At 36.7% G+C, this 20,908-nt stretch overlaps 1 protein-coding gene and 1 long non-coding RNA gene across 4 annotated transcripts in view; one reads left to right on the top strand and one right to left on the bottom strand.

Moving 5' to 3' along the window:
* Positions 1–1,375: 1,375 nt before the first annotated feature.
* Positions 1,376–19,520, bottom strand: LOC141907013 (uncharacterized). 2 transcript variants are annotated; one of them, XR_012619452.1, is made up of 4 exons: positions 19,236–19,520; positions 17,111–17,246; positions 6,674–6,802; positions 1,376–1,514 (listed from the first exon to the last, which is right to left on the bottom strand). It is a non-coding gene; the product is annotated as an uncharacterized LOC141907013 (long non-coding RNA). The 2 variants fall into 2 exon arrangements; XR_012619453.1 differs by lacking the exon at positions 19,236–19,520 and adding an exon at positions 17,377–17,518.
* Positions 1,503–20,908, top strand: part of LOC141907012 (kin of IRRE-like protein 2) — a 32,979-nt gene continuing 13,573 nt past the window's right edge. For both annotated transcript variants that reach the window (XM_074796550.1, XM_074796549.1), the window contains exons 1-8: positions 1,503–1,743; positions 9,523–9,828; positions 13,674–13,952; positions 14,490–14,645; positions 14,954–15,073; positions 15,262–15,549; positions 15,965–16,264; positions 16,653–16,916. In XM_074796550.1, the coding sequence (XP_074652651.1) occupies positions 1,641–1,743; positions 9,523–9,828; positions 13,674–13,952; positions 14,490–14,645; positions 14,954–15,073; positions 15,262–15,549; positions 15,965–16,264; positions 16,653–16,916 (1,816 nt within the window). In that variant the 5' untranslated portion in view covers positions 1,503–1,640. The remainder of the gene's footprint in view (positions 1,744–9,522; positions 9,829–13,673; positions 13,953–14,489; positions 14,646–14,953; positions 15,074–15,261; positions 15,550–15,964; positions 16,265–16,652; positions 16,917–20,908) is intronic.

Below are 20,908 nucleotides of genomic sequence, written 5' to 3'. Positions count from 1 at the left end.
TGAATTAACTCATCATGCCTTATTTTTTGAATTAGCTACTTGGGAATAGAGATCCAGCACTTGGTAATCAACCAAACACAAAGGAAAATCTCTTCATTGATACTTTTCTGCTTGGTGATTTCATAAGACCTTTTATAATTTTTTTCAACAAAAATAAATTTAAAAAGAATTTTTTTCCATCTTAATTCTTGGTTGATAGGCAAAATTAGTTTTCATTATTTGAATTAAATTCAACACTTTCCCTTTCATCAAATTTTTATTTTTTATTCATATTTTTCCCCAGGACCCCTTCCATTTCTTTACCTTCCTCGCTTGCCAGGGGTCCGGTAACGCTCCCTGAACTCGCTTAGGTCTAAGTTTAGTAGAAAATTTTTCTAGTTTTTTCATTTTTTTTTCCATTTTCACCCGTCCCACCCATGTTTCTTTGAAAAAAAATCCATAATATTGAATTCTACAAGTAATTTAGCTTTGCCTTTGGTTACCAGATTAATTTTAGGTCTACTACTACGTATCTATTATTTATTTTTAAGTCTATTAATTATCAAGCAAGTAATTTTGTAACCACTTTAAAATCTATTAACTAAACACTAAGTAATTCTCCAAATTTACATAAGAATCAGAAAGGGGATCATTTTATTGTCTGGAAATTATTCACGTCAATGCGCACGCAGCCTGTGTGACGCTTGTAACTGGCGTGCCATCAACGAACTCCGTTGGCGTTGTGGCCGTGGGGTTAAATTTGCTATTTCTTCGTTTTTTTAACTTGACAAATAAACGATCATACCATCGAACGTTTGTGTATTTCAAATGACATTTGAAGTGAATTATCACGTAGAACAAATCTACAGGCAACAAGATTTTACGCGATTATGAATTAGGCCCGGGAAATACGTACCGTATCCTATAAGCCCACGTGTGTATTGGCGCGCGAAATACCATGCGCCCGTGTGATATGAACGATTGGGTTCGAACCCGTAATTTATTCTGAAACATTAAATTATGGGTGGGCTCGAGTCCGCGTTTGGTTCGTCGTCATCATCATCATCCCGAATGGAAAGGCAGTGTTAAATTTCGGTGCTAAGCTAGAGTTAATGAAGGGTATTTGAAATTTGGAACCATTAATGCAAATTTGATTTACTACAAATTGCTATTTCTCTCAAGAGCCGTTAGTTCACTTAAAATTTGATAGGCGGCGAAATAGTCGCAGAACCGGATGAGTATATATGCGCCAGCCGGCGAAGCGTGAATCAAGTCTTCTAAGAGCACTCTGTCCAGACGCATGAACAATTAACAAAACAATTGTAATTAGGTTCTTAAGTGGTCATTTATTTTGAAACAAGGCAGAATAGCCAGCTGTGGTCGGAATATGATAGGATCCGTGGAACTACTTCTTAAAGCGGCGGTCGTGTTATCGGGTGACAGTTGTGTTGTGCGGCTCTTATAGATTTGACGTGTGTATCAGTCGCTACTAAGTTGAAAGCCGTGGCGTTTCGCCTCTTCATCCGAACTGTCATCTGAAATATAGGAAACCAGGCGATAGATGAATTCATCGTGATGATGAGCTAAGTCAGTATTTTAACGATATAACGGCGTTAAGCGACAACGGATTTATTTATGTCAACTAAAACGCGGCGACGACGATGAAAAAAATGGAGTTCGAGACCTGTCACATTGCCAACAAGTGTTCACACCGGATTATTTCCGTTTTGGTGCTAATTTCGGCGTGTTTATTTAACAATATTGGTAAGTTCGTGATATCATTAAGTAATCAGCATTTCATACTTTCACTAAGTACAGTTAATCTAACAACAAGTTTGTGACATCAAATCTAAAAGGTCCAATAAATAGGATATCTTCGATTACCCCCTCCCTCCATCTAGCTTTACGAAAAGGTAGTTAAGTATTTCAGACACTGCTCCGTGGAATATCGAAGTTCATTTTATCATAGTCAGCTTAGACTTATCTCTAATATTTTTCTAGCTTGTTTTTGTGATTTAAGACGGTGAGAAAAAACAAAACCTCTGAATGTAAAAATCGATTGAGATTGAAGCCTTTTGAAAAAAAAACATGTTTGTTATGAAAGATTTACCAATGAAAGAATGACTTCTGTTTTGATATGCTGCTAGACAACATGATATTTATTTGATACAAACAAAATCTTGTTTGCCCTAACTGATCTGATGCACTAATCCGTTAATTAACTGGACTAAGATTCACACATGTTTCAACACAACCCCCTGATTGTTTATAATTAAGCCCTAAATTAAGCACTCATCTCATTAGGAGGTGCCTTGTTTTTATTCCTATTCAGTTAGACAACAATGGATATTTACTCACAAACAACTTACTAGTGGTTGATTAACTGTTAATATGTTCATTATGTTGACTATGATGACACCTCCTGAAGTGATGGTCAGTGTCACCATATAAACATTACACCCATTATCCCTTAATTATGAACCTTCCTAATAACTGTTTTGTTCCGTTTGGGTGGAGTGAAAGGGGCTGGGTTATTTGTAGATCACGAATTACCAGCAGGAGTCAGTTTTTGGGGCTTAACCCCCTTCTACTGTATTCAACGCGTCTGATCAGATTTGACCTGTTTGAAACTGGTATCATGACATGATGAAAAATACCGAGATGGTTATATCGTAAAACATAACTCTCTTGAGAGTTAATGTAACGATAAGGCGTTTATTGAGTAAAAAATGAAGAAGTCTTTAAGGAGCCAGTGTAGAAATCAGATCTTGGTATAAATCAGATCGCGGCGAATAGGTTTCTCTTGAAAATGTTTCCATTCTGTAAAAACATTTGTAAACAGTTGAAAGCATTATGTTTACGTCAATCATTTTCTATTGCTCTTCTCATCACGTTGGACTGATTCTTCACATCTGGATAGTTGAAACTCAGACAATAAATTCGACGTTTCGTTTTCGTTATTCTGTAGATATCGGATTCTCAACAAATTTCGCTTCATTTCGTTAAACACTATGCTGATGTAAAAGCAATATTGTCAAACAATTTATGTTCAAGTAATTTTAACCAAATAACATTGTATGGGCCTGTTGGAATCTTGTTGGAGTAAGATTAACTCAAGTTGGATAGACCTTATTCACTTGAGATAGACTAGTCCTTCTACACGTTTAACTAGGCTGTTTTATGAAAGGTGACTGACTTGCTCCTGACCATAAACCCCACTGTCCTATAGCTGCACGATTGTTATGATAGAACGCGTGTTGCCCCTAGCATTCCCGCACATCCCTAGGTGGTCAACTACCTGAGAGTTTATAGTCGATTGTTAACTTTATTATAATGTTCAGTGAGTTTTATGAATGAGTTGGAATCGGCACGGAATGCATGGGGGTTCGATTTGCTAATGACAAATTCATTAAATTAGCTGAATTATTCAGTGTATGGAATAAATTCATATTTCCAAAAGTTTATTTCCCTGATCGAAAGGTAGCCCCTTTTAGCCTATACTACGGTTACCTTGTTCCATAGTATTTTAGTTCATTAGGTTGATTATTTTTGTGGATGTCTCCATATTTAGACGTGTGTTGAAATACGATACATGAATATAGATTTGGGGATGTTTAGTTTAGAACTAAGAGCTTTATCAGTTGTATATTTGACTTGAGACAACACCAACGACTGGCCTAATAATACATTCAATGCCTTGAAGTAAACTGTCAATTTGTGGGGCCAGACTTCACTGAGAATTGGAGGTATGAACATATCCCGTTAAACTGTTTGCAGAAGCTCTTCATTAGGTAATTTGTTTGATGAATTTCCCTACAAGTGATTAAGGCCTAGAGGAAATCAATTATAGGAAACGTAATTTGAAATTGTGGATTAGTAGAAATTCGATATGACTATTCAATATTTGAGGTACAAGGCCGGATTGTATTTAATCTGAAGAAAAAACAAAGCCGGACACCTCGAGAGCTGAAAAACACGTCCTAAATAGAATAATTTTCAACCGAATTATTGGCTACATTTTATTGCTTTTCTTATGAAACAATCGATCAAAATGAAAAGGGCTTTAATTCTATCGCGGGGTGGCTGGGGCCGGGTTTATTATTTATGGTGAACTGGTTTCGAGGAATCTTATTCATACGTATAAAAAAACATTTTGAATTTGTTCTATGAGACAATCGTATTCTGCCTATAGCTTTAACTGTTAAGTAGCTCAGTTACCCGGCGCAGTAGGGGTATGTTACCCCCCAGGCTCTAGAACATCTAGGACTACTGGTTTTACACTTTATATACAAGGACTTCAGTTTATTCTATTCGATCAAGGTTTTACATTTTTTGTGTAAATATTCAGCCCCAGGTGAAACTGTACAGGCAATAATATTGACATGATATCGCCTTTAAATATGATTTCTTTCTTGCGCGTCGATATTAACGTCATTGCAAAAATTGAATTCCGAAGAATTTGATCAAAGAAAATATTTTTCCACTGTGGCAGGTTATACAGCACCGTATGTAATCATACATTTCATTTAACTTGCTATCATTCAAAATATCCTACTATCATTTCTCAATCCTTCCGCTAATAGAAGTGGGACCATGATCCGCCATGCTGGGTCTTGCACCGATTCCAAAATCTTTCAAGCCTATTTGTTTGAAGAGGCCTTTGATGGATGAGTCCTGAGTGGATCTAAATCCAGATTTAGTCACATGTAAACCACATTTTTACAAAGGAGAGACACTTTTTTGGTTCAAATCAAGTTCAAAAAGCTTGCTTGCATAGCATTAAACATGTGTACTTATACTGCTAATAGAATGGCAGTATTTTTACACTGTAATTTCTATCAATACTGAGCGTGACTTCAGTTCGTTAGTGTTGGCTTTTTATTCGAATACCGGCAACTACAACGCTATAGAATAAAAGAATCATTATCTGAAAATTAGTAAGACTAAACTCATTGTCGAAGTCGTTTTGCTCCAGTAATTATCATAATCATTGAAAAGTTCTGCTTCGCGCGACTTTCATTAAAGTTCAATTGGAACCGCAGAATACTCGAAAACATTCCAATCTCAGTCATATATTAGTTTTAATAACAATCCTATTCATTCCCCGCGCACACCCCCTACACAGCACGGCCTGTACAGTCATGTCTGTGCATTATTCATCAAAAATATATAAATGTGTTAAATCCTATTTAGGTTAAGTATTTTTACAATGAAAATTCCTAATTTCTTTTAAATAAAGCGCAATAGAAAAGCTGTCGGCAGAAAACCCATGAAAGCTGTTATGTATATACATGTAGAAAGATATATATGGTTTGATTATCTAGTTGTCACTTTGTATTACTACATAGTGCAGTATTTATCAGTCCAGAAATAATTCAGGGAAAATGAATCCGATGTAACTGGTTTGTTTATGTGCGGTTCGTATGAAAGACTGGCGTAATTGGTTGTTTCTGCAGGCATAACGTAATAGGGATGACTGCAGGCGCGTACTGAGCAACAAATGACTCCACCCTCTTCACTGGTACTGATAACATGTGAAAAACAATGAAAAATTGTTTACGAAAGTAAACATCTTTATTCAAATGAAATGAATCAACGAGTTGGAAACTGCTCTAGCAAAAAAGTGGCATAAACTAAATTGAGTTCAGATGTGGCAAAAAACAATCCGTCAAAAGCTGATGACACGAAGATTTAAACCGACCAGCGTGAAAACTGTTTTCCCAGGGATGCAAGGGTTTAGACATCTGTTGATCTATTGTCAATACATAACTATATATGATTGTTACCGTATGTTTAAATATGACTGTACTTCACACGCTGTTCCCGCCCGTGTTACATATCCAATATCTCTCAGTTAATGATATTTAGAATAATATTGACTTCGATTCTATGAATATTTTTCTTTTCTACGTCGCGCATATGTATTTCATTAATACGATGTAGACAATCGTTTCGTATTTGGAGAATTAGCGAATGTTTAAACATTCAAAGAATGCCGGAAAATCTATTCTATACTCGCATTGTTTACCGATCGATAATTGTACCTCACTTTTATGAATTATGAAGGTCATGATTTTCAGATCTGCCTCAAATCCATTATAACACAGCGAGTCACTGTATCAAATACAATATAAACAGCTGCCTGGTGTTAGCAGTGGAGGTGGATGGCTTTACGTTCCGGTGACCATGGATATGTCTCAACATCCACACTAATATCCGATGAGTCATATTTTCACAGGGCGTTTACAATTTTATGATTGTAACGATCGGATTCAAGAAGATTTTAATAAAAATCATGACTTTCGCACCTGGTTCGAATAGACCTAATTGACTCGTGCAGGGTGACATGGGCTGATGGAGTTTCCTCGGGGATTTTGCGGTTAAACTTCATTCGATTATTTAGGTATGCTGAATATTCTAGGAACTTTATCAAGATATGACACATTTTCTCATGTGTCAAAACGAAGCAAAAATTACTAGACTACATAATTATATTTGTCATATTTAGTAAACAGCCAGTCGCACCTTGCGCCGTCACTATGAATGAATTTATAGGAATATCATTTTCGATAATAATTCTCCTGTTTTGTCATATTTTGTATACAGACTATTAAAAAACTCTTATATTCTCGTGTTGTATGTGTGTTGAGGCGTGTGCGCGGTGTATTTTGAATCAAGAGAAAACATAGCATACCAGGTGAAATATAGGCTGCTGGCTGCTGCTGGCTGCTTTATCGGCTATCAGCTGTCTCTGTCACTCTTTTAGAGAACAGAATTCTTGAAATGCGGACTTTTTTGTAGCTACTTCATCATCATCAGCTGCCTATAAATAAAACGAAATTAGAGATAATGAGAAATAAGCCGAACATCTGTTCCGCGTGGTCAACTATGGACCCTACATTCCAGCTGTTTGGCTTCGGTTTTGGGTTAAGTTTTGGCATCTCGGCAGTTGTTCGATAATCCTGTTTGCCAGTTGTTTCCCGATAAAATGTTTCTATTTTCGATACTATTTTCGAGTGTATTTCTAGATAGAAAAGATCGGAATTGGTTTATGGTGAAGTGAGCTATAGATTTTTTTCTAGTATTACAAAAATTAGATGATGGTAATCGAAATGTGATATTGTATTATGGTATGATGATACAACCTAAATGATGAGTGATAGAATGTATATGAAATGTTACAATAACATTCCTTCGAGATACGAGACGTCACGAAATAAATCTAATTAGCTATAAAATAGCTGCATAAACGGCCTTATAACTTGGACTGATGAAGTTCAAGCAGTGTTGGTTCTGCAAAAATCTTTTGTTTAATTTACCAAAAAAAAGCTCCATTACATCACACTAGTGGAGGAAGTTATGAGCTGTAGAATAACATAATCTAGACTACATGTAATTGGTTGTGGAAATGGCCATGACCAAAGATTCCAATTTTGAAACAAAATCACATACAAGACCCTGCATTTGACTTTCATTTTTGACAAAGTTATTGCCATCTTAAGAATTTACCTCAATAGGCGGCGTCGACATTTAAGGAGTTTGTAGTTTTGTAGTGTAATTCAATAATTTCAACCAGTGTATTATGAGCTCTGATCGTTTAATACATTGACTGCATCACGTTGTTATGGTTCAGTATAGAGGAGAATTATTGAATATTGATATCAACAGCCTCCTCCCCAGCCAGCCCCGGCAGTAGACGAGTTCGTGATTTCTATGGATACAGGTTTTGTTATAATGATTATCGAGAGTGTGCACGCATCAGCGAATACGCGTGCAGGTTCCACAGAGACCAGTATTAATAAACTCGGGGGATGAAAGTGACATGCTATCTGAATTTCTAAGCTCCTTCTTCAAAAATTGGTATATGATGATATAGACATCGCTATAGTCGTGTACATATGCCTGGTCCATCGTATTAAAGGTGATAATTTATTCATTCTATATGGCTTGTCATTGATGAATTGTATATGAAGTACCCTTCATCAGTGAATCAAATAAACGGGAGTTCTATTTTTCTTTTTTGTAAGCCTCTGCGCGTCGAGCGTTCAGGTATATAGTATCCCAGTGGGGCCATGTTGCGTGTACATGCAGTACTCCGTACAACTGATCAAATTACCACTTTATATGGATTAATATTTCTAGTCTACGCGATCATACGTGTTGCGTTGGTTTCCATAGACAAGTGGCTGTCCAATATCAATAGTAGATAAAACCCACAATAAAAAGAAAAAACTATCTTGTAGCTTAACGTTTCAACTCAATTCTATGAGCCATTTTCAAAAACTGTATACGTGTTGCGCGTTTATGGCATGAAATGTCGAAGCCCAGTTGACGCAAGAGCTCTCGAAATCAACTTGACTGAAAATAGTCATCACCTGTAGGACTTGTGTTACGTATTTTGACAACCTGGACCCAGGCGATGTGAAAGCTAGCTATTGTATGTCAGGTTCCACAGTTTAACTCAGTCAAATAGTTCACAGAATTGATATTTTTTCCTGCTAGAAATAGCCCTTATTGTTTTCTGTTTTAGCAGCCAAGACCTCGCGTTCGTTTAGCACAGGTATTTCTGCGTAGTACTAGAAAAAATCAGTTGTTGGCTAGTTTCGAGAAATCTCGGTTAAATCTTGGAGTACTCCAAGTTGAATAGATAGTGATCAGGGTGTTACATATTCTATAATAGACAGGGTGGGGGTGACATCTAATCATATTACATCATAACACGTCATCAGTTTAACAGGGAGAAGTCCGTTCATGACATCTGCCGCCCGCTGGGTATTGTCTACACTGATATTTCAATTATCAGCCTTTTGCAACTTTAATGTCGACTGTGATATTGAAAAAGGCACTTAAATCTACAATGACTAACTGATCAGCTGGTGTAATCATCGTTTTACTACACCTGTTAGATTTGAGAGATATGTCCACCATTTTTGTGGCATGTGAGGATCCGCCAGGTTCATATATCCTGACAATGATGTTGTTTTTCTTTGATTAAATAAAGATTGATTCATAATTTCTTCTGATAATTCTACTGATGAACAAAAGTCACGTTGATAATGTCAATCAAATCTAGGTTTTATCAGACACAACTTGCCTAATTGATGATGTGAGCTGCTTGAAATCGGATGAAATTCAACAAATATGAACTCGATTATGATGGGTTGATTTAGTACGGAAATGTTATAAAGATGTAGTGTTGGTATCAATGTTGATTTAAGAATTTCTTTCATATTTCAATGAAATGTAAATGAACAAATTTCAACTTATTACTGAAAGCACTATACAGGGTCCAGTTCCACAGTTCTGAGTTAAGATTTAACTCCACGTTAACTCATCGAAAATGAACTAACTTTAACTCAGAGTTAACTCTAACTCACAACTGTGGAACTGGGTCCAAGGTTTTGCAGCGTGGATATGCACGCCATCTAGTGGGATAACTGTTGGCATGGATTCCTCATTGTTACGTAACCTATTAAGATGATTTGTCCGGTATATTCGGTATTGATCTCTGAACATATTTTTTCTATTTTTTTCTCGTTTAAGGATTTACGGATGCAGCGATTACGTGGATCAGTAAACCCGCTGACGCCAGCGTGCCGCTGAACGAAAACGTGACGATACCGTGCGAGGTGAGCGGTCGAGGGTCGGAGCAGGTTTTCTGGAGGAAAGGCGAAGACACGATCGCCGTCATCAACGGTCAGAATGTCGTCACTAGCAATCGAGATCCGACTCATTACAAAATCGGGACGTTCAGTTTGACGATCAAGTTCGCGCAGAAGTCGCACGCCGGTACTTATATATGTGAGATATTCGGTGGAGTGACCGGATCGGCTGTTTTAACTGTATTAGGTAAGTGTTTTTTGTTAGTTGGTTCAGTTGGCGAACGCAAGACACCCAAGATCCGGTTCCACAGTTGTGAGTTAGAGTTAGTTCATTATGAATGTTTTAAGTCCGAGTCAAATCTTAACTCCAAACTATGGAACTGGATCCAGTCCCACTGTTGTTGGTTAGGTTGGTTATTTTCAAATCTAAGCTGCGATGCGATGAAGATGATTTTGCCTATGTCAAATTGGTGCAAATCAGACCAGAGTCAAATTTGGCCAAAAATGCTTGAGCCATCGCGGCTCTTCGGGTTTTCAGTTTTCTGAAACTGCTTGCAGACTAATTGAAATATAATCTTATAAAAGATTATAAACTAGTAGCCTATATAACTCTATAGGTTGAAATTTCGAGATTAACAGGTGACCAGTCTGAATATCTAATAACAAATAATGTAATATAATAACAAATATTTGAAATGATCGAACTGATCGGACGAATTCAGCCTTTCATCTGAACTCATCCAGGTAACTATGGTTACGGGATATCATATATAGCGTTAATTCTTAAAAGTGCGCGGAGTTCGTAAATCGGTTACCATGGTGAGCATTTACCGCGCCCAAACACGCAAATATCAAAATGCGACACCCTCTTAATTTTAGTTTCAACAGCCATTTATTTTCTATAATCCAATAGATGACTAGTATAACAGGCTAAGATGCCGCCATTATAGCAAACCTCCTCGCCTTATTCAGAATAACCGGGACCAAAAAAATTGGTCCGAGTTGATGATAGGAAAGATAAGTTAGGGTATCGCAAAAATTCGAGATTTCATTTTCGTCCAAATTCCGAGTAAAATGCGATTTAGACTGTATAAAAACTGCTGGGAGTTTAGCCTAACTTACTCTATAGTTACATAATATTACTGGGGATAAAACGTGATATGTTTTCTTTGTAACTGTTGTGTAGTTTATTAAGAAAACAAAAAAAAAATCGCAGCGAATGATAGCGCATACGTATAGCTACTCTTTATGCGTCATGTAATAAAAATGATAAATCTATCTCCGCGATACTCATTGCATTCTATTTAGCCGTAATTGCAAAGTCCGATAGTATATGATAATGTTATGAAATCAAACTCTTTATTCGATAAAAAAATGGCGTATCAGTAATTGAATATGATCGCGAAGGAATTCGATCTGATAATCTATTAAGCGGACATATGTTTAGGTCTTGGTAATTTCTGACGTATTTTGTACTGCGGTGACACTTGTTTTTGTGGTGCGATTCCTGTAGTGTGATTTGTTATATGAATCGGGTTTTCAATGGTTTCTCGCAGTACCACGGGAGATCTTGTATTCAAGCGCACGGTATTCAGTTGCCTGGTTGGTGTATTCATGAACTAATCCAATACGAAACAAGGCTAAACCGTCAGCTAATGGGGCTCACTTTTCTACTTGAATATTTTTCATAAAATTTACATATGTATATAACATATTCTCCAGCCCCAACATATCTAAGAAGTTTTCTCCAAACAATATTTTCCCCATCTGATATTTTTTACATGGTTCATTGTTTGACCCTATAGACATTTATGATCGATTGACAAGTAAACAAAGAATTAAAATAAAAAAAACATTGCCATATTCGCGTGTTGTAGATTTGCCCAAACAGAGAAATATATCAATGGAGGAATTAGATCCATTAAATGTTAAAAACGTCTTTCAATCCAATAAAAGGATGTTAAAGGAAGAGATATTAAACATTTCTATTACTGATATAAGAAGTTGTTTAAGTCACCGGTGAAAAGTTATATAGACGATTTCCTTTCTCCGTAATCAGGGACTTCTTTTGATCTCGATATGATATTGATATACCCAGGTGTTTTCTACGACTTTCTACGCACTTTAATTCATCAGAAATCTTGTGTAAGATTTTGAAATAATACGTTTATTTATTCTTTAGATCAGTCTTACATACACGCGAATCAATTGTGTAGAAATCTTTTCTATGCGGTATGAAAAATAATTATACAAGGTACACGCTTTATGAAAAATATGTATATATATACTGCTTAAACTACTGCATTAGGCAGCAGCGATACTGCTCAGTACTTGAGTAAATACCTTCTCGTCTTTTATAGGTCATAAAATCTGATCACATTCAAATATTGAATATAACTACGCACAAAAGTGTGACACGATTTATGACATTTAATTAGTAACAATCCTTTCAGAAAGTTGGCGAATCGTACAGCACTAGCGGGTGGTGCCATCTGTGAACGACTAGTTTAACTAATCCCAATACTAATTTCGAAACGTTCGCAGTTTACATCTGCCTGAATAGAAAATCATTCGAATTATCAGCGGGAAAATGTGCCCTGGATTTTGGAAATGTATCCCGAAAACAAGATATCTGACATGTTTGAAATTGTGTGCCCTGAAGGAGCAGCTTTAAAATAGAGTTAATCCCTAAGAAAACCCAGCATTTATAAGATCAGATTAGATAAGTGTTTATAGCCACTTGTTTGAATAAGAGCCATGACTGTGAAATCAGTGGCTTGGATTATCGTTCAATATATTGGTTTACATATTGTATAATCTGTAGGTAATTACATTGTGTCATATGTTATTTTTGATCTTGTTTCAGCAAGTGCAGGGTCCTGGTTTGAAAGTAGGAAATATAGGGATTTAGTTAATCCTGATAGGGATTATTATATCAGGGAGAGATTTATGTAGGCTTAACCCTTTGTGTCACTTATCAGACCCTATTGGTTTAAAATGCTAATTTATGATTTTATGGAATTGAGCACTTGAGTTTATCTGATCCTGCAATTAATCTAATTGATTTTTGTATAAGGTCTATATATGTATTTGTTATTATTATAAGGATTACTTTTGTGGATATGAAAAAGCCAGTTGAGGCCTGATTTCAGAGACATATCATATTCATGCTCTAAAAATAAATATCACAGCATTTATGAATAAATTTCTATTGGATTATTGAGTTATAATGACTATGATCTAAATGTTGTTGAAAATTAATATCATGTTCTGTTAATTAGCCCCCTGTACAAAGGAATGAGACAAGTCCCACAAAGTGCTTTGAACAACCCAAAAATTTATAAACCTCTACGTTTTCTGAAGAATCCATGCAATGCTCTCCACTTGTTTCTCCTAATGGTCAGAATTTTAAAGCTTTAGTCCGTCAATTTATAGTTTCAATTTCCCTCCTGTCAATTAGTTATTATTTCTAGTATTTTAATGCTTTGTCCTCCGTCATCTATATGGCCTATAATATTTACTGGGGTATGTATCATGATAATTTGTCATAAAAGAAATATTTCTTTGACAATAAAGTTTATAATTATTGTTATTGAAGGTCTACAGTTGCCTAGTGGATGGGATTTTGCCCCTTGGGTTTTACAAACACCTTTATATATGATATAAGAGATACTTCATGACAATGAAACATTGACCATGACTGTTATAATTGAGATAAATCTATCCATTAACTGATTGAATTTATAAATCGTAATGTTTTATGGCTGCTATAAAACACTTCCTGGTCTGAGGCAATCTTAAACACCATATAGTTGTTAGGCAATTATTTGTAACCATGATAAAAAATTCAATTTAAGCAATCAAATAAGGTTTTAAAAGACCTTTGAATAGATTCCCAGGTCCAATATTCTATTATAACGATAGCTGTCAGGAACTTATATTTCATCTACCGCATGACTCAAAAATTTTATACAAGCAATCTGTTGATATACCATTAACATATGATATGATTGTGATATGATATGATGTAATCATCCATCTTTTGCTGTTTAAATGTCTTTCATGTGTACTGATGTGTTTTTTCTATTTCAGTACCTCCGGGGCCACCAGTTTTTAACGCCGGTTCAGGCGCTATCACGGAAGGTAACACGGTGACATTTACCTGCAGTTCAACGGGCGGGAACCCGACCCCAACTATCGAGATTTACAATCGGTCCGGACCGCTGCAGACAACTGTCAATACAGTAGGGGAGACGACTACTGCTACAGCCACAAAAACAGTTTCCTACGAGGACGATAAAACGAACTATACCTGCAAAGTATTTAATCAACTGTTAACTTTAGAAACAGCTAAATTGATCAGTGTTCAATGTAAGTATATGATTCAGTACATTTCAAATAGGCCTATATGACAGCTCCTTAGGTAGTTTCCTGTGTTGAACACGCTGTGATAGCGCGTTTCATGTTAATGATATCATAATCACCCATTAGATGATCAACTTAAGTAGTAGTAGTTTTACTATTGCCCATAAGGTGGCAGCACATCTTCAACTTATGTAGTTTTTATTTTGCCCATCAGATGGTGCCTCATCTGCAATGTTAGTAGTCCCACTAATGACCATGTAGAGGCAGCACCTCTGCTTACTGTAAGCGGCCTCAGTAGCTCAGCGAAGAAAAGGTGAGATGCTGTTGCCTTCATTGCTGGGTGACAAGTAGGTTTGAGTCTTGCTGGCTGCTCACAATATGCGGGCAATACACCCAAGGGCGTCCCGCCACGTGAGGGTAAATGAACAATCCAATAGGGTTAATCGTGGGAAACAATTGACGTAAAGCGAAAATTGGTCTGTTCGCTATTGCCCTGCATAGCTCTCGAATTGATTAAGGTAATTCTTGTTTTGATATTTTCAGATAAGCCTCGAGTTTCGATACTTTTAGAAAGTACAAAAAAAGTGTATAATCCTTTAGTTGTGGTGGAAAATCAACCGTCCACGCTATTATGTAATATTGCCGCTAACCCAGGAATAATTGGAAATGTTGTCTGGAAAAAACAAGGTGTTATTCAGCGTAAGTAGACAGTTGGAAGTAACGCTTCAGGCAGGGATTCGAACTTGAGATTGCCTCGGTACAAATCCCTGCCGCACCGAGCGCGCAGCTATATGTTTTCGTGCGGTTAACCTGCGCATGTACCTGCGCACCGGGTCTAGTGTGGTATGGGTTTGTGCCGTGGATGAGTCTAGCGATATCAGGTTTGAATCCCCGCTGAGGGAGGATGCCCTGAGACCGCTGAAGTACAAACCCTGCCATGGTGGACTGGGTATGCTTTGATTGCTTTTCAGTTGTTTCATCGTGAATGATATCGCTTGATTTTTCAGCTACGGAAGTGAATTTGCAGTATTCGCCGACATATCTGAGAACAAACAGTAGCGAATTCTCATGTACAGCCTCTAATCAAATTGGTACAACAGAAGCTACGATTAAGGTTGAAGTTCAGTGTAAGTATCCGGTGGATGAAAGTGTGAACATGTAGGAATTCAGCCATTTTTCACAATATCTAAAATGTACCTGCTTGTCGAAATTTGGTTACTGAGGTTGAATATCGTTTCCAGATCTTAAAGCCTATTTGATAGCCATCTCTGAATAAAGATATTCACAGGTTTAGTAATTTTGGTGTAAATTTCAGATAAACCCACGATTCAAAATTTTCCGTCCGGGCCGGAGTTACTACTGAATGAAACGAACGAGTTGAAGGTACCATGTCGAATAGAGAGCGCAAATCCATCGGCTCTGGTTCGCTGGGAGAAACGCGGCGATCCGAATTCAGGCGTCAACGGCGTCACGTTGTTCAAAGAGAAGGTGACAAGAGCGGACTCCGGCGAGTACACGTGCATTGCGTCGAATTCTCTGAAACCGTCCGGACAACCGGTAAAAACTGGTATCGAAAAGAAATCCATCCTAGTTCGAGTGCAGTGTAAGTCTATTATTGTAGAAAACACAAGGACCGAGACCTGACTACGATAACTGTTTAAGAGTAGTTTCTAAATCAAGTAGTATCTAATATCAAAGCACTCTCAAAATGAGAATAATTTCTAGTTGAATATCAATTAAACTACTATTTATTATGTCAAATTACTCTCATTTGTTGGTAAAAACTACTACAGATATCAGGTAGTCCGCTTTGAGAGACCTGGCGCAATAGGTTTTTTTATCCAAGTATCCTAGGTACCATTCAAAAAAAACCTTTCTTTACCGTTCCTAGGATACTGGGGTCACAAAATGTTTGCACCAGGCACCTATGGTAGAAAGTTCAACGGAATATTGAGATATTTTGCATAAACGTAATGATCATTAGAAATATCTGGTTTCAACTATAATGTATTTTACAGACGAAGCTGAGGCGTTCGTAAAGGAGACTCAATACAGCGCTTTCGTCAATGAAACAGTGACGATCGAATGTCACGGGAAAGGTTTACCCAAACCAACTATCGAATGGAGCGGACCGCAAGGACCGATTGCGTCGAACGGTGCTAATGTGAATATCCAAACGACGGATACAACTGGGGAATATTCCGTTCTTTCGAAACTTAGTTTGAAAATAACGGACAAACAACATTTAGGTCAATACACGTGCAGAGCGGTGAACATGCTCGGTGCCAAATCGAAGAATGTCGACGTTAACTTAAAAAGTAAGTTTGAGGTGATAATTCTGATCAATGAAAAAGTAGTTATATAGTTTCAGACAGCGTAGCCACTGACCTGGAAAACCTGGAAGATCTGGAAACCTCAGGGAATCAGAAAAATTGTGGTAAAAAAACAGGGAATTTGACAAATTTAGCAAAAATCTGAGGGAAAACTTAGGGAATTTGGATATGTGATTGCCCGCGTGTTTCTTTATCGATACATGATTCATAGAAAACGAATGAATTGTTACATTTTAAACCAAAAAAATTCCTTGGATTTATTCAACATGAAAAAATCAGGGAAAACTTGGAATTTGTAAATTGACAGAAGATGACCACCCTGTGAAGAGTTTTTTCAAAGTACCAATAATGTATTTTGTCACTTTTGTTCCAGCTGTGGTTTTGCCGACGCCAGAAGATGTGCGGTATATCGTCGCCGAGAGCCTGTTGAAATTTAAAAGTATTGCCGGACAATATTGCGTCCAGATCGAAGCAACGACTGACAATGAAAACTGGAAAGTCATTGAACAGTGCGCGTCGACCGAAGGCGGTTCGGTGAAAATCGAAAACGAAGACATTAAACAGATAAATATATCTTTTTGTTTGCCGCCATCGAGGTTGAGAAAGATGTGTGGTGAAAAGGTTGAAGCCGAACGAGGTGAGTGAATAAATACCATTTCGAGTTATACACATACAATACAGGGTCCCTACGACTGTGATTCCTTTAAAGCTTCCACAATTGAGACAAGTTTATTTTATTTCAAGTTTATTTACTGACAGTATGAATATTTTGATAGATTTAGAATGTTTCAATTGTGGAATTTTCAATGTATCAATATATTTCAATCTTACCTGATCTAATGATTATTCCTATAAAGTCCAACATTCTCGGGAATAGAACGTCTTTCAGAGTCCACTTTCCGAATGACATGATCATCTTCACGTAGCAGTTATTGCCGAACAGTTATCGAGGTTGAGTTCATTTCCACTGAAAAGGGTACAAACAATGTTGAAATTTCATGAATAATTTGTCGCGCGGAGAGTTGTTTCAATTTGATTAGTTTCCGTAATTTGAGCCGCGACTGGTAATTAACATATAAAACAGGTATTCTACACACTTCACTGTATTCGGTTACACGCGTTGTTCAGAAAGCTGGTCCATTTCTATTTTCCCGATATATACATTATACATTATACATTGCCTATATCGTAGAACTCCTAAATATCTGAGCTCACATCACATATCATCATCATCAGATGAGAATTCGCAACATCAATGAATATATCGAATAAAGAGATGGAATTATTTCCTGGTTGAATGCAGATAAACAACCGATCGATTCATATTGAATATATCCTATAATCAGTAGTTAGTCAGACCCCTGACTGATCGACAATGTGCCCGGTCTTTAATTCGCTCATCATCGTCTTTACACTAACATAGTCATTAATCTCATTAATACTTTTTGTACATCCCCCCCCCCCCGCCACTCCGTCATCCATTATTCAATGCTAGAAACATTTTCACAAAATTTGGTTCCATCTCTATATCCTTTAACGCGATGCAATCTGTAATTCTTGATTAAGTTTCCATGTCGTTGCTCATTAGATTATGAATGCATCCTTCTTCAAAAACCTGCCATAGCTTAATTGCTCATATAGTTTGGATCATCAACAGTTTGACAGAGCCAGTGTTGAAACCTGGTAATAGTGCTTACTGACACATGCAAACTGTTGTCAATCTTGAGTAACTAATTGATGACTGTAGCTGTGTATATTACAGTTGTCTTTAGAGTTATGAATATTTCATTAGTTTCAGTATCTAGAGACATGTCCATATGAGTTGAGTTTGACTCTTTAAAAGTTAAAATGATCAAATATTAACTTGTTACTCCGGGGTCCAATAGTAAGCCTTACTGATCAATTGTTAAAAAGAATTCAAGAATACGCCAGTCCGTTTGTTGTTTTAGGAGTGGCATGAAATAATGTTGTTTTTGGCATTATATCCTCCGCAGATATGTTTGATCTCCGGATACAAAAAGACACTTAAGGAATTGTTGGGCGCTCTTAGGGTTTGAAATGGGGGGCGTATATTTGTGAAAGACTTGTAAATGTATGGCGTTGGTTTATGCCCTCGGTTTATACAAACAACCGTGTAATATAGACCTGTGGATTAGTGTTGTGTAAATATCACCATCTATGAAATGAGAGAGAAAGTCATGAATATTAGCTAAATGTAATGTTTATTAAGGACCTGAAAACTTATGAAAGTCATGTAGGTATTTTTCATTCCCGTATGACTTTTGATTAGCTACAATACTAAGAAATTGTGTGAAAAAGTATAGTTTTGAATAACAAAAGAGGTCCATTATTCTAATCCTTTTAGGTTCCGTGAAAACAAGGTTTTCTCCTATTCGAATTTTGCATCGATTTTGGATGGTTTCGGCTTGCTTTTCATAAGATCTAAAAAAATCATATCTTGGACTTTCATTCATTTTCGATTAAATCTTGCTTTTACATTTCCCGAGATGAAAATGCTTGGCAGGGGATGGCCAATCGCGTCGTGTTTGACATGTGGCTTGTATTTACTAATATTGAAATATCGTGTTCACTGATAACAGTTTAGTAGCTTCCACATGTTAAAACATTCCTAACAAGTGAATCGAAATAACCATCAGCGAAAAAAGATCTTACCTAATCTTTAGTTTGCGTAGGTGAAACAAAGACAGTTAGTTACCCGTACTTTTAAATTTTCCATTTAACGTCCATGGAAAAGGTTGGGCTTACAATCAATGATAAAAATCAGTAAATTCATATTGCGGAACAAGAAAGAAAGAACGTTTTGAAAATGAATTTGCCATGTTTTGGAAGTTTCGATTGGTTGAAATTGAATTGTTCAATTGCTGTTTTAAAGATAATTCGACCGCGGTGTATCCACTGAGAACTACGGCTAGGACAGGGAGAGGTTAGTACTTACTGCGATGGACAGGTTAAAGCGTCTCTCGCCGATCAGCGCTGTCTCTATTAAACATCACCTCAGCAGCTGAGTTTTTATTGCCACCTCATAAAAATCTTATTATTATCCGCATCCGGACACAACGAAATAAACTAATCTCAAATATCAGTCGATGATTGCAGCCATTGGCGCGATCGTCTTGCATGGTCTTCTCTCCTCGCTTTCTGAACGCTCAGACACGTGTATATCTAACCGATTGTCTGTTCCACCAGCTGAAGAGACTCTGCATCCTCTCTACACCAGCCTCCGCTCCGACAACGACTGCATCATGCATAATATATATATATATATATATGTATCTTTTACCGATTATTTTACGTAAAAAGTAGCAATTAACGAAGCACGCCGTAAACGTGTGGCGCACTTATGTATCAGTTTTCACACTACTTGAGCACTCGAAAAATATAGCGAACTATTTGTCTTGTATTTTGTCTCCACTTTCACGTGCCTTTCAGTTTCCGTTCGTCTGTCTGTTTGTGTATATATATATATATATATATCTCAGACGAATGTTGCGCGGCGCGCGGTGTACTTAACATAATGGACTACTAAAATCAATATATACCTACCAACCGCCCGGCCACGTATACCAACCAAACAACCAACCATCACAAACATTAATCCTCTACATATTTATCCGGTTCGCTGATATCTTGATATATTTATTTTTTGCAAATAAATTCATTCATCTAAAATTAACTGTAAAATGATGCAGATTTTGAGATGTTTTGTTGTACGATCATTGATTCTCAATCTGGTTTCTATTTTTGTCACTTTTCCTTCCATTAACTTTTCCTATCGTCAGAAATATCAGGAAGCACAAAATTCATTTCAACTTCTAAAGGATTTGTCCTAGTATGCACCTGAAGTAGGAAATCTATTACTGGTAAAAGAGATTCGGTTTTACCGGTAATTTTTGCCTTTTTAATCTTGTATGTTGTAGTTCTGTTCAGCTCAGATAGAAGGATTATTTTCTCGAAATCAATCGTTTGGTTTCATACTGAGATAATCTTGATTCGAGCTCCATCAAAGAGAATGAGAGAGAGAGGTGTCATTCTCATAAACAGTAAGAGGTCCTCACACTTTAATAGTGTCAAAGATTATCATATTGAATTAGGCAATGAGGACTTCATTATAGAAAACTTCAAAAGGAATTTCGGCTATAGATATGAAGAGGTTTCCGTCGAGTTGATTTTGTAAATCCAGCCTCAATAAAACTACTGGTATGAACTGGTCAAAGCAGCTTCAGACGATATTGAATTATTGAATAACTGAATTATTAATAACTGTTACGTATTACATACTCTCCCATCTCCCTGGTTATGAACGCTGGGGTGAATATTTCATTTACTGCTCATTGCGCTATATACCTTTTATTGATTAGGATGTCTTGGCTTGAAATTTGCTGCCCAGATATTAATCATTTTTTATTTCAATATTTATTGATGAATCGAAAAAATAAGACAGGAATACAAACTTGTAAGTACGCTTTGATATAAAACATGAAGATTCGGTGAATAGAAGATATGAGTCATTAAATTCAATAAATAATAAATTAATAACAAATGTCAATATTTACATTTTCAATTGTTATTTTGAAACACCAATATCGATGGTGTATTGCACATCGACTC

The sequence above is a fragment of the Tubulanus polymorphus genome, chromosome 6 (assembly GCF_964204645.1).
Source record: "Tubulanus polymorphus chromosome 6, tnTubPoly1.2, whole genome shotgun sequence".
Lineage (NCBI taxonomy): Eukaryota > Metazoa > Nemertea > Palaeonemertea > Tubulaniformes > Tubulanidae > Tubulanus > Tubulanus polymorphus.
This window is presented reverse-complemented; position numbering and strand designations above follow the sequence as displayed.